The sequence below is a fragment of the Phoxinus phoxinus genome, assembly GCF_949152265.1.
Source record: "Phoxinus phoxinus genome assembly, chromosome: 2".
Taxonomy (NCBI): Eukaryota; Metazoa; Chordata; class Actinopteri; order Cypriniformes; family Leuciscidae; genus Phoxinus; species Phoxinus phoxinus.
Window position 1 is genome coordinate 33,733,666 of NC_136877.1, and position 15,156 is coordinate 33,748,821.

At 38.3% G+C, this 15,156-nt stretch overlaps 1 protein-coding gene across 3 annotated transcripts in view; it reads left to right on the top strand.

The window, feature by feature from the left end:
- The window catches only part of uacab (uveal autoantigen with coiled-coil domains and ankyrin repeats b), a 52,612-nt gene that overhangs the window by 19,653 nt on the left and 17,803 nt on the right, over positions 1–15,156 (top strand). For 2 of the 3 annotated variants that reach the window (XM_079605268.1, XM_079605269.1), the window contains 2 exons: positions 9,873–10,003; positions 13,846–13,934. In XM_079605268.1, coding sequence (XP_079461394.1) covers positions 9,873–10,003; positions 13,846–13,934 — 220 coding nt within the window. Of the gene's footprint in view, positions 1–8,186; positions 8,924–9,872; positions 10,004–13,845; positions 13,935–15,156 lie in introns of those variants that run through there. The other variant, XM_079605270.1, reaches the window with a different exon arrangement.

Consider the following 15,156-nt stretch of genomic DNA (forward strand, 5'->3'; position numbering starts at 1 on the left):
ACTGTACATGAATCATTACATATAAATTATAATGCCTGATCTGTGATCAGCGATTTCTGATAAGTTTACTTGCATGTTGTGGCATTACTGTGGGATCTAGATCTTACTGTAAAAGGGTTTGCAAAGCCTGCGCCGAAACTGCGAAAATAATGCTCTGAGACATTCACGTAGTTGAAAATAAATAACCACTTTCCTAGCATTAGGTGATCCTGTATCTAGGGGTTGGTGAAATGGAAAAAATATCATACCACGATTTTTTTTCAGAAAAATCACGATTCTTTTTCATGTTGATTTTATTATTTTGCAATTGACTGAGCATTACAGCCAAACTAATGTCCCTATTTTAAAAACAAAGCCTTACAAGGTAACACAATATAAAATAATGGCCAAAGTGGAGAAAATAATCTTTGTTCTTATTTTTTTAAAATGACAGATAGATACACATTACATATACACAACATAATATACAAATGAAATAAACAGTGCCTTATTTTTTTCTGCTACAGTTGGTATATTGAGCAGTTGCATTCAAGAAAGAAATTAAATGAACACATTTAAAAATAAAGTACTACATACACTTCCCTGTATAAATTAGCCTATACATTGAATCTTATTAAAGCTCTCAGTCAAGAGCAGTGAGTGATTTTTCTCCTCTTGTTTTGTTGTTTTACTAAAATTAAAGGGATAGGAATAGTTCCCCCAAAAATGGTCATAATTTGATCTCTCGTTGTTTTAAACTCGAATAAGGTTTTTTTCTTCTGTTGAAAATAAAAGTTATTTTGAAAAATGTGTGTAACCAAACGGTTGCTAGTCCCAACTGACTTCCATTATTCCTACTATGGAAGTCAATGGGGACCAGCAACTGTTTGGAGAGCCACGTTCTTCAAAATATCCTTTTTTTTGTTCAGCACAAGAAAGAATATTAATTCAGGTTTGTAACTACATTAGAGAGTAAATAATGACATAATTTTAATATTTTGGGTGAACTATCCCTTTAAGGCCTCATCCACACTACTGCGTTTTAGTTTAGAAACGGAGAATTAAACGAATACGATCTCCGTCCACACCAGCGTTTTAGCTGCGTATTAAAATTGATCTTGATCTCCATCCACATTGAAACGACTGAAAACGCGGATCACGTGACCATTTACCAACACTGGGCATGTGCGTGCCGGTGTAAACAGGCGCATGTAGGCAGTTATAGCATTGTAAAATGCATAATTTACTTGCACAACAGCTGCTAGCAAAGACATCAAAGTCAGTAACGCTTGTAATTCGTTATCCATGTTGCAGTCACTAACGTTACGTACTCCAGGCTATTTTTGTATGTTTTCTTCCGGGGACGGGTCATGTGATGGGTGGCTGACGAATCAGGGAAGGATACTCCATGACTGATGACACCCAATCATAGAGCCGAGCGTGAGCCTCTGCGTCATCGTTTCTAAAGTCCTCCGTTTTGACCGTCTTCACTAAAACACCCTCCGGAGATTCAAAACTCTTTAGTATGTACATCTATCCACTTGGTCAATTACTACAATCTCTCAACCTTAACTATCACTTTTATGCTGATGATACACAGATTTATATACATACTAGACCGGGTCAGCAAGTGAACGTTGGGCATCTTTCTAACTGTATTGCTGAGATAAAGATTTGGATGTCCAATAATTTTCTGTCTTTAAACGGCTCAAAAACAGAAGTTATGCTCCTTGGATCTCCACATCAACTGCGAAAGGTTGGGTCTCCTACTCTGTCTGTTGATGGTGTTGCACTGGAGTTTAAGACCAAATAAAAAAATCTGGCTGTCATATTTGACGCCACACTGTCATTTGAGCCTTTTGTCCAGAATACAGTTAAGACCTCATTTTATCACCTCAGAAGTATAGCCCGGCTACGTCCTATGTTGTCCTTTTCGGTAGCTGAGAAGTTGATCAACTCTTTTGTCTTTTCGCGCATTGACTACTGCAATGATCTTCTAGCTGGGGTATCTAAATCATCATTGGATAAATTGCAATATCTTCAAAATTCAGCTGCTAGAGTACTATCTGGGGTCAGGGCCAGGGACCATATAACCCCGGTCTTGGAGTCCCTGCACTGGCTACCTGTTAGGTACCGTATTGATTCTAAAATCCTTTTGCTGGCCTATAAATCTCTGCACAATCTGGCACCTCAGTATTTGACTAACTTATTAATCCCCTACACACCACGTCGCAATCTGCACTCCTCTCAGAGTGGTCTTTTGGTTGTTCCGAAGACACGGCTTCATACGTGGGGTGACCGAGCATTTTCTGTCTATGCTCCTAAGCTCTGGAATTCTCTCCCGGCCGACATCAGGGAAGCAAATACACTGCGACTTTTAAATCTCTTCTTAAAACACTTTATTTTAGGATTGCTTTTACCTGAACTTGATTTTGTTTATTTTTTCTTGTATCTACATTGTGTTTATTCAATTGCTGTTATGCTTGTCTGTAAAGCGCTTTGAGAAAGCTACTTTTAAAGGCGCTATACAAAATAAATATATTATTGTTATTAAAACGCAAAACGGGGTCGACAGCATTTCTAAACTTCTCCATTTTAGGTCTTCGGTTTTGCCGTTTTAGTCTGGACGGGAGGTGCAAACGTAGCAAAAGGTCTCCGTTTCTAAACGAAAACGCAGTATTCTGGATGGGGCCTAAGAACAAATGGCAGCATGTTTACTACTAGGCTACTGTCACTTTAAGACCGGAACGCATCTAATAAAAACACGACACACACACGGTTTTCTCTCAAATGTTTGCTTTCATTTAAGATATAAACAACTGTGTGTTTATCATGTAAACCTTGTGTGTATTTGACAGTATTAGCTCAATAAGACTCTAAAGATTACTTGGTCCAGTAACCAGACACTGTTTGACAGGCTTTTAGTGCCTGTGCGTTTCGGGTGTGTGCGCTCAGAAAAGCGCATATTAGAACATTGCATCAGCACGCGAATTAAACGGTTAATCAGTAAGGCTTCAAAGAACATGCAAATAATTAACTTTTGTGAATTGCAGTGTCCCGTGTCGTGTGTGTAGCTCTACCTCTGCGTTAACATGTGATGTGAAGTAGCCTACGTCGCATTGTAGAGTATGTTGAGACTGAGGCGCCAGAACTGCAACTGATAGAATGCACTATTTCACGATACTACGTTATTTCTTCAAAAGAGGATCGTGGAGAAATTTTTATCATCCACGATCAAAAATCGTGATATCGCATACCTCTACCTGTATCTCTCTTCTCCTCTTCTCATCTCAGTAACACGCCAGTTGGCGGGGCCAAAGCCACAATGATGTAGAAGTCTTCCGTCACACTATTATGTACGTCATAATTTGACAAAATTTAAACAAGTTGATTTCAGTTGAGTTTTGAGTTCTGAAACTTAAAGGATGTTTTTGATAGTACAATGACCTCTTACTTGTCAAAATATCAAGGAAAATTTGATTTCTCAGTTCATGACCCCTTTACATTGACCAAAAGTGACAGTGAAGACATTTATAATGTTACACAAAATATTTTTTTCAAAATAAATGCTGTTCATCTGATCTTTCTATTCATCAAAGAATCCTGAAAAAAAAAATCAGTTTCCACTTTCCACATAGCAGCACAACATTGAGCTCCAAATCAGCATATTAGAAAGCAGTGAGAATATATTTGCTTTTAATTAATGAAAGTATCTTGCCCTCTGACATATTTTTTTTGAACTGTTGGCAAATGCTCGCACATTACCCAAATACAGGCACTGGCATGCCGACAAGATGTTATTTTTTCATTCCTCTCTTATCTGTTGATATTCTCTCAAGTGTCTGCAGAATAATGAGCACTCTGCTCTCAGACATGACTCTCTTTTAGTTTTAATTGAGAAGCTTTTTGACAGATGGTCAAGGACTTTATAAGAGAATATTTATAAGAGACTGAGGTAACACTTAAATGTATTAAGTTGTTTATTAGTGTCGCTGAATTATCGCTAGATTGTCCCATGATGGTTTAGGATGTGTTGAGAATTATGCAGTGGGGGGTCTGCTCTGCAGAAGGATGAAACCTGAGAATGACACTGTACAGGTCAGCAGAAATCTGATCTTGCACTTTACTCAGCTGTCGGAAGTGGAGGAAAATAGCAGGGAAGTGGTCTGGGCACTGGGTCAAAGGTCAAATCAGAACATTGTGATCAAACAGCTGGACGAGACCCAAGTGTGTCTCTGTGTTGCACTGTTCTGATGTTTTGACCCCTATGTATTTTATAGGCTATTCGTTTTTGTATTTATTTATACATTTCTATTTATTTCTATATTGTATTTTTATGTATTTATCTATTATAGTATTTATTTATTCTTGTATTCTGGTTTACATTCACTTTAGACATAAATGAATAGTGTTTAAATTAATACCTTGCCAACCAGCCATTTTAACCAAGAAATGTTATGACCATGGTATCATTACCTTACGGTCCTGTATTTCTGGCTTCTCTACTCCCTAGTGTAGCATTTTTTCGCTGACTCTAATAACACCATAGGAGATAACTGACGTTAACTGGTGGGGTCAGAGCCGACTAGCCTATAGTTACTTACTACCGAAGATTAGATAATGTGTGAGAAACCGATACACCCTAACTCCATTAACCATGTTCGGTGTTGCCATGGCAGCAGTATGCCTTGTCAGTCATAATAACGGGCACGTCAGTGGCCCCGAGACTGTTCTCAGCCAGTAGCTGTCTGCGTTTAGCTGTACTGTAGATGTAAACACAACGGTAAACAGCCTTTCTTTAGCATACCGACAGACTTTGCTGAGATCATCAAGATGCCTTTTGGGAGGATAGAGGCCCTAATTAAAGTGTCTGTTTATCCCAGTACTCAACAACAGACACTGGGTCTTAGCATAGTGTCAGCATATTGTGGGCAAGTGTTATATTTATATAAGATACAATAAATTAATGATTTTAATAGTTTGTTAACAACAACAACACTGATGTGGGTAATTGTATCCATTAAAACGTTAAACCATTTCCCCATGCTCGGCACTAAAGCTCTGGATCGCATTGGAAATGTGACCTAAGATGTTTTTTTTCTCTTGCATAATTTTATATTGGTTGCATAAAAAAAAAAAGTATATTCCATCAGTATGCTCTGCTTAAGGGTTGCGATATCCAGCTGTGCAATGTTTTTGATGTGGAGTTAGTGATGGGGTGAAATCCAAGAATCCCGTTTTCTCCCTCTCTTTTCCCACCTTCAGCAATCCCACCCTCTACAGTCACATGAGAGGGTTACGTCTGCCTCCAGAACTTTCTAAATCCAGCGTGACCGCTCTCTGCTCCGCTCCAGGGGGGCTGATTCAACAGCAACTCATCCATCTGTGGTCAGTGCAGCACTAAATCAGACCTGTTGATGTTTGGATGGCATGTCACATGTCTGATGGGTTGAGAGATTTTCTGTGTAAGAATTATGGGAAAATGACAAAAACAGATGTAAATGTCATAGCTGCAGGTGTCCTTATGGGGGAGCAGCAGAGAAGATGAGCTTGTTGAGTGAGCTGTTGTGCAGATTTCAGCTTATGCCATTAATAATTCATAGTTGTCAACATATGGCCCTGGGCTAGTGCAGGTAGTAGTTAAAGCACTGACACGTTACTCTTTAAAAGAAATTAAAAATCATACATACTTGATGACTCGGTCACACCCATAGTAACTGCTTGGTTATGTTCAGTCTCTTATTCTCTCTCTGTGTTATCTTAGTATATCTGATTCTGGACACAAATATCTATAGCTTTCTTCTGTGTGTCTTGATTTATGGCCATGTACGTTTGCTGTTGCCAGGCAAGACTTTGTGGGTGTGATTTGGGATGAGGGATATGGTTTCATTTTTACAAGGTGTTGACATGAGTTATAACACATAGAGTCATCCAGACTGCCCGGCAGCCAAGATTCAACCTAGATACATTGTCCAACCAGAGAGCTTATCGCTTCATTCCCTGTTGGTCTTATTAACGTGTTCACATTGAAAACACACCATAAAGTGTGTGTGTTTGTGTAGATTTCACAGGTGCATGTTAAATCAACACCATAAATGTGACACACCCTATTGCTCAACTTTATAAAAAACCAACCTGCTTGCACCTGTCCCTTGTATGCAAATGGATTTTGTTCATGCATCACACACACACACACTATCTGTTTACTGTGCCCAGAGGTTAAGACTCCTCTTGAGTAAATGCATACAAATAGGGGATGTCATGTTTTTTTTTCTTTTTTTTTTCTGGAACAGAAAATGAGTGCACTGATCTTTGCAGGTGTAATGATTACAGTGAGAATGCTAAGGTTGTCAAGTTCTTGATGTATCCTTTAAAGAAATATTTAATTCCAAAAATAAAACTAGTTTTAATCACCCAATCCTACAGGATTTATTTGAAACATCGTAAATAATACAGTACTACAACAAATCAACTTCAACGGGCTCGTCATTGCGTTTGTGATGTGAAGTCTCTAAGTGGCGTCTTAATTTGCTTGGCTTCATTCTGTCAGAAGCTAATATTTTGAGACCCACAACAGACTGGCCTGGTCTCTCTTCATTACCCTTCATTGTAATGTTGAATCTGAGGGCGAGATATGCCTCATCATATTATCTTTTCTATAAAATCACTGTGTCTATACACAAGGAATGTGTCGTTGTGCCGCACCGCATCCAGTGTAGAAAGCATCACTGATTATAATTTGTTTCTATTTGCTTTTGTCTGGTGTTGACGCGTTGTTTTGGTAGTTGTAGTTTGCAGTAGATTAATTGTTTACTATTTTGTTTAGTAAAAATTTATATTTTTACACTGCCCCCTGCAATACTCAATTCTGTTTCTTCAATCGCGCAATCTAGTGGTCTTTTATGTTACGATGAAAACCACCACAACTGATAATAGACCAAGTCAAGCTATTGCTGCAAGTTATCATGAGGTAATTTGAAAGAAGATGCCATATTTGATTTGGAGAGCTACAGCAGAAGGCAAGGTTTTTATTATTATTATTATTATGGCATTACATTTATAATTATTTTTGACATTACAGTGGTGTTGTTTTTCATTACTGGAATTAGTAATGTTTATGGATGTGTCTTATGTATAATAGTGCGTACACACCAGTTTTCAACTATTGAAATGACACAAATGGAAGTATGAGAATAATGTTGTGATGGTTAAACTATGACAGATGGTTGTTTTTATTAGTTCAACTTTATTTTTGCCATCATTTGCCTAGAATAGATAACAGCTCTACAGAATTTATGTATGTTGGCCTCTTTTTTCTTTTGACTTTTCTGTCACTACCGGTACTTTGTAAACTTCCTCAAAGTTTCGCAAAGTAATCTCTTTGTTAAAAAACTAAATTTAGTTACTTCATTTCAAGCTTTAAACGATAAATATTTATTAATATAATATTCAGTCAATTGTGTCCAACCAAACATACATGTAATGTATATTTTTTATGGTCTTGCTGTTTTAAGATTTTTTTTTTTGGCACTGAATTACAGTTGCGAGATGTTTATAGTCTATTCACCCAGTGTCCTCTTCTAAAGACAAAACAAAACCGAAATAGTCCACTCTCTTACACATCCCCACACTCTCTATTGTGCTTATTTAAGGGACTAGACCCTGTATGCATCCATTTCAGTTTCATTGTTTCTATGGGACCAAGCAGGTTTTGAGAGTCGATACCCAACCCAGCACCCCCTTATGACATGCTATATGTGTGGGTATTCTCATATGTATGCTGCTGTATCGGTGGGGGTAGTGGGGCATTTTAAGGAGTAACTGAACTCCCTCACTGGCGCTGGTGTGAAAATTTAACACGTCCCTGCTGCCTTTTGAATGGCTTTCAAATCTCTCATCTACCCAATTAAAAGCTGACATCTTGCCTTTGGTAAAAAATCTTTTGTGTAGTGTTTGTCTTGCAGATACAGAGATGGCAGGGGGCGATAGTAAACAGGCTTCCAGGCTCCCTATGCCAGACAGTTGATTGTAAAAAGCCAACACCTAATCCTGCTACTGTTTGCTTCATCCGTCAACTCAGACCCCTCCCGGCGAAAGGCTGGAAGCGTCTCGTCAGACCGCCAGATGATGACCTGGTCTGGACCTGAGACTTTAATCTCCCAGAGATTAATGGTTGTGGCTTTATGTGTGGCCATGGCTGCGGAGGGGGATGCAGTATGTGCCGGCAACACTGAGGTTCCTCTCTCGTTTGGCTGGCCTTGTTGCTCACGGTGTCACTGTAACGGTTACTCATGGACTAGATATGCTAGGATGGTTTATTATTAGCAGTTCTACCTCAATCAGTCATTGGAGGAAGGTCCGAGGGTCAAAAATAAAGAGGTAACGGCTTGTCTGCGTGCTGTTTACAGGGATATTTTAGACCTGGAAGAGCTCACATATTTACCGCCAGAGGTTGAACAACCTTGCCATTTGGCATAGGGGAGCAAAGAAGATCGAGTCAGAAGGAGAGGAGCAGGGAACTGAAAGCAGCCTAGCTTTAGAAGATAGAGCCTGTGCAGACAGGAGGACGGTCTAACACAGACGGGAAGAGATAGACTCAACCCCGAAAGGAGGAGCTGCTGTCCCGGGGCTGGTCCCTGCGCTACAGCGGCTCTCTCTCTCTGTGTGTTTGCATCGTTTCTCATGCCGTGATGAAGTCTCGGGGTGAGGCTGTGGGCTGGAGAGAAGTTCGAGGACTCTGCCGAGGTTTCTGGTCCCCCTGCGAGGCGCTGGCTGCCTGCTGGAGAGGGGGATTCATCTAAAGACCACACACAAACACTCGCTGGCTGAGTGTTCATTTTGTCGGACAGGCAATAGAACTTTTTCTTATTTCTTTACTTCTCCAGACCACTGCAAAAGGACCACCAAGATGAGTCGATGGCTCAAATGCACCTCCATGTACTTTGTAGGTATCAAGAGATTCTTAGTAGTGATTTTCCCTCAAACTTTGCTGTGCTCTGTTCTTTTCGTCTTCTATGCAAAGGCTGGAGGGAGAGAGGCTGTTATTTGATTGTGTCTGTGTGTGTGCGTGCTTGTTTTGTCTGTGTTAGAGAATGACTTATAGCTATCTCCATAAATTCAAGGAATCCAGGAATGCTGCAGCATTCTTTGGAAAGTGAATTGTTGCTTGAGATCTTTGGAGCTTAGAGGTCTTTTGAACCACATGTCAACTTGTGTGATCATGCCAGGCTTAAAATAATTTTTTGTTGATGCAATAGTTTTACTTTTTCTTTTCTTTTTTTTCCTCGCATTATTATTTGTGAAATGTGTATTAAGACAACGTATTTATTTCCTCCGATGTTGTTTTGATATACCAGTTCTTAAATTCCCCAGGTGTTTATTGACATTCAACATCAAATAAAACATTTCCATCAGATGCAGATTTCAGTATATATCATATATTCATGTGGACCATACTCCTCGAAATGGTACTTTATCGAAAGTATGCATGTAAGATTATCGGAGTAATCTTTCTGTACTTTATAACCATTACATTGTGAAAATAAAATCAGGCCTATGGGGGTCTTGCTCCATTTAGTAAATAGTAAACGCATTTTTTCAGTTCATGGTTGACTAATTCTGTCATCCCTTTTTATTTTGCAAAGATATAAAGCCTTTTCATTTCCTTTAAGCATTTTATTTCTTGTTGTGCTTTTGAATATGTGGTGTACAGGAGTTGTTCACATTCCTTCATTCAGCTAATTACACTAGCGATCACCACCCTGATCATTAGAGGACTCCTGAACAATAGGTGTCACCTCTGCAGTTTTATTGAACATGACACTGCTGTCTTTGTATATATGCTGATGTTATGAATGTGCTGATCTCTCTCTCTCTTTCTCTCTATCCTTTAGAACACAGACTGGAATAAATATGATGACAGGCTGATGAAGGCAGTGGAGAGGAGGGAGGTGGACAAGGTTGCAGCAGTGCTTGGCAAGAAGGGCATCATCCCTACCAAACTCGATGTAGAGGGCCGCTCTGCGTAAGTTCCTGTCACTAGGGATGGGACACAATTCTCAACTAGTCATCCAGCAACTGACTAGGCTATTGTTAAGGTCAACTAGTTTATCTAGATTTGTTGTATGTGCGTTTAGGAAAGCATGTTAAGTTAAACAGTCATACATTTCAAAACCTTTTTCCAGAACCCTGTATTCTGATCCACTTCTTTGCGTGCTGTCTTACTGGTTAACATAAGAACACGTCCCTAAGAAACGTGGCCTCTCTTGGTGGGATTAACCCAAAACCAGCCTAATTGCACAGGGCATCCTTAAGACAGATTAATCGACTATGCAGCATACCAATTAGTCTGCTTTGAAAATGTGTCGTTTTGCACATCCCTGCCTGTCACGTACAGTACAGAAACTGCAGGATTAGTACATATAAGATCATTTTGAAAAAAAATGGCATTTTCTTCAATATTGGTTGTAGAGGTGTGCTTGAGGGCATATGATTGTGAACAACTTGAAATGCTTTGGTTTTTACAGAAATTGATAGGCCTATGTTTTTGTCCAATCTGGGCTGAGGCTTTTTGTGCCTGACCAAGGGTTTAAGTTAAGATTGGAAAACATGTGGTCAGAAGCTTGACCAGGCGCATAACAGCCTAGGCCTCCTGGGCTGGAAGTGGGTCTTCAGTGAGTAAATCTATGCTTGTGTACACTGACTAAATTTAGGAGCTAGGAGTTTTTTTTCCTTCCTAAACTGGCATGTTAACTGCTTATGTAATCTTCGGAAAGCTCCCAGTCCAGAGAGCTTTAGATGATACCTCTTTATTTTGGGATGAATGCAAGAAAAGTATTTTAAGTTAGAGGTGATTCATTGAACCCTCTTATTCTGTATCCCTGATTGATGTTCCACATTATTAAATGACCACACGGTAGACTTCAACACTATAAGATCAATTGCGTCTTTTCCTGTTTTAGAAAGCCAAGCTGGCCTCCCGTCCATCCCTGATGTTTTTACTGCTTTGACATGGTATATGTAGGGCATAGATGGACTCATTTCAGCTTGATTTAACCACAGCTTTGTTTCATTCCCTCATTTAGTCCATAAGATTCCCCTTTGGGTATTTTTGTCATAGTGTTAGATTCTTCTTGCTCGGTTGGGTGGAGATGAGCTTGACTTGTAATAAGGTGCTAGAATTTCTCAGGACTAAATCAAGTGCATTCGCCGCCGTCACAGTCGTCGAGTCGGCCTTAGTGTAACAGAGCTCAATTAATAAACACCAGCCTGTTATATGAAACATGCTTGTGGATGTCTGTGCGCCCTAATGGCTGCCAAATGACCTGAACATGAGCGTATGCAGCCTTTTTGTGTATAGTCTAGTAGTGGAATACACAGGTCACATGACTTTGGATTTGTGGAAATCCTCTGTTCATATATAGCAGGACCCCACATGCAGACTGCATCTCCAGCCTGTTATTTTCCTCACCAGTCAGAATAGCTCACAGGGAGGGCAGACCACAGGGCTTGTAGGGTGTAATCCAGTAGTTCGGGTGGGTAAATTGGTAACCTGCATTAGTATAGCATTTTTGCCTTGTGGGCAGATGGAAATGAGCAGATTTATCTGTGTGTTTATGTATAAATAAGAGTATGGCATGAAATACACCTGGTTGACAGAGCTTGCTAATGGATAGTTCACAGGAAACATAGACTAAGCCTTCCTGCTGTGACCATGACTTTTTGTTTCTTTAACACACCCACTTTTGAAAATAGATTTATCCAAGATCTGTAATTATAACTTGACAAGTGCCAAATGAGAGCACAATTGATTTTGATGACTAAATAAGTTGACCGGCAACTTTGTTAGGAACTGAAACATAATATATGGTTTAAATCAAATCGCAAAAATGGTAATCTGCCCCTCGCTGATGTTAGTGAAGTGTCAGTCTATTACAGCTCACACATCTTCTAGTTTGTCAAAGATTACAATAGAAAATAGACAAACAATGAAATAATTCCTTTTGGCAAAAGGGATTTTCTTTTTTGTTGTTTGTTGAAAATGTGCCTTTTAACATACTGTATATGACAGCTGAAAAGTAAAATTAAAGTACAGGAAAAGAGGGGGAAGGGAAATAGGTCTGGGACGTGGCCCTGAGTCCTGACTCAAAACAGTGGTGTTATTGTTAACTAAACCTATTAAACATTTCATTTTCGGGAATTGAAATTTGTACACAAAATATTAAATGGAAATTAGAAACTACCTGCAATAAATAATACAGAAATAATTTAAATGAAAACTGGAAATATAAATTTCAGTAATTTTTTTTATAAATGCTGTAATAGTACGGTCTATACATAATACTAAAATAACAGGCCTCCAGGTCCCTAGAAGTACAACAGTTCTTTATTTGTTACCTTACCTTTAGTAACACACTATCCCATATCTTAAAGGCCAAACTTTTATATTATTATTATTATTATTATTTGTAATATTATATTGAAAAACGAATTCAAAACGCATGAGAAGTAAGGAATATATATATATATAATCACTAGTACATTTTCTTTAAGTTCATTTTGGACCCTGAATATCCACAGAAATTTCTCTGGAAGATCAGAGTTACTTTTTTTTTTGGAGTTATGTTCTGCTGCTGCTAGAGGCTTTTAGTTACCAATGAGTCTTGTTCATTAAAGCATTCACATTCCTAATGCATTCCACATTGATCAGATATTCCGATGTTTTGAAATGTCTTTTGCTGAACTGCAGAGATTCTGGTGACCGACTGGTGCAGCATGCAAAAGTCTTGTTTTGAATTCAAACTGTCCCCCACCCCACCTCTCTGGCACCTCTAAAAATACATAATGTATCTTGGAGCCGCAGATATGCGAGTCAGCCAAGGAGTTGGAGCCAAGCTAGAATGACATGTCTGGGTCTTCGTGACCATCTGAGCCCTTCAGTCTCTTCTAATCGCCAAGGGTCACTTACCATAATAACGGCCACCTTCTTTCCATATACCTAACGTTATTGCATTGAGTCGTTTTTAGCTATGAAATCATATTTGCAGGGCCGTGCAAGAGCAATGAGCTATGGCACCCTTTTGCCTGGAAATTGTGCTTTTGATTCTTTCAAATTGAATCTAAATGTAAAAAAGTTAATGTAAGTTTATAGTAGTTGGGCAAATGTTGTTTTGATGGCTTACAAAAAAAGCTATAATACCTAATGTATGAATTTTAATAAAAATAAAGTTTCTAAAAGTGATTTGCACTAGGCATGTGAGTCCCCCCATTGCTGAAACGGTGTTAAAAACACACAAGACATCTTTTATGTCCTCAATTCTAATAAGTCAATTGCCACCCATCCATGTCTCCATGGGTGGTTGTTTGGGACTGTGTGGGGAGTTATCCACAAGTTTACACGTCGAGCTTCAGGTCAGGGCCCTGTCTACATGTTTGACTTTTCACCATCAACATGGTCTTAAATGACACTTTTCAAACACAGGTGAACATCTGCACATCTATCTTTACATGTCTCAGAGGACATTCTCACCTCTTTAAACTGAGCTCAAAGTGCTGATTTTGATCCATTCTGAATCTTACATGAATGTGAATCAGTTAAATAAAAACATCATTTTGCATCTAAATCAGTTATAGACATACACTTTAAGCTATGGCCAGCATTACAATAATGGAAGTATGTTAATATGAGATTTATATGCATAAGAAGTATGCTTATGTAAAGTGAAGGGTTTTGCGTGCAGATGCATTTAAGGAAGAGAGATTCTCTTCTGATGGTAGTCCTTTCCTCCTCTATAATGCTGATGACGGGTGTAAGAGCAGGCATCAATTTTCAGCATTTTCAGTTTTTCTCTCTCTCTTTTTCTCCAGGTTCCATCTTGCTGCCTCCAGAGGACATCTCGACTGCCTGAATCTCATTCTCAATCATGGTGTGGATATCACAGCCAAGGATGCCACAGGTGAGGATGTTGCTCTAGATGAGTGTGCTCACCTAGCTCATGAGTTGGTTTAGAACACACACAATGCCAAAACATATCAGTCATTTTGTGTAAGAGTGCAAATTTCCTTAAAGGGATAGTTCACCCAAAAATGTTTCATTCATCTTCAAAACACAACTGAAGATATTTTTAATAAAAAAAATTAAGATTTTTGTCCCTTCATTTATAGTCTGTTCCATCAAAACTTTGACGTTAGGTAAGAAAGTTAGTGAGGAGATAGTAATAGTTTTAAGCTTTTATTCACACTTAAACATTGATCATCACACTTGCATAGAACACTTTTTTGTTCAATTTGGTAAACTGAAGCTTAAATATGCAGATGAGATTTGTTCTCTCAACAAAAAAGTACAGGAAGAGAGAATGTGAAAAGGGGAATGTGACCCCAGCAGAACTCAAAACAGTAGTGTTATTGTTAACTAAACCTGAAACTATTACGGTAATCTGAAATTTGTACATAAAATATTAAATGAAAAAGTTACATTTCAAAAACTTAAACTAAAATTAGAAATGCTGCCTTGGTAACAACTGCAATAATACACAAATATATTGAAATGAAAACTGAAAATATAATCAATATTTATTTTTTTGTATAAATGCTGTAATACTAAAGTCTTTATTACCAAATTAACAAGCATCCAGGTCCATATAGAAGCACAACAATTCTTTATATGACAGGATTTGGGAGCAACACACTACCCCATATTTTAAAGGCCAATACTTTTATATTATTATTTAATTTTATATTTATTATATTGGAAACAAATGCAAAATGCATGACCAGTAAGGAATATATATCACTAGTACATTTTCTTAAAGTTCATTTTGGACCCTGAATATCCACAGAAATTTATCTGAAAGATTAGATAATTATTTTTGAGTTACTTAATGTTTTGCGGCTGCTAGAAGCTTTTAGTTACCAATGAGTCTTGTGTTCATTAAAGTATTCAAATTTCTAATGCCTAATGCATTCCACTTTTATCAGATATTCAAATGTTTTGAAATGGCTTTTGCTGAAAGGAGGTTCTACAAGAACCAATGAGGTTCTCACATGTCAAGCAAATATAATTTAGCTTCCGTTTGCCATATTTGATGTGCCCCATGTGCATTGATCAATGTTTATATACATGAAAAAAGGTCTATAATAAATCTGTTCATGGTATATAAAGTGATTGTGTTTATTTAG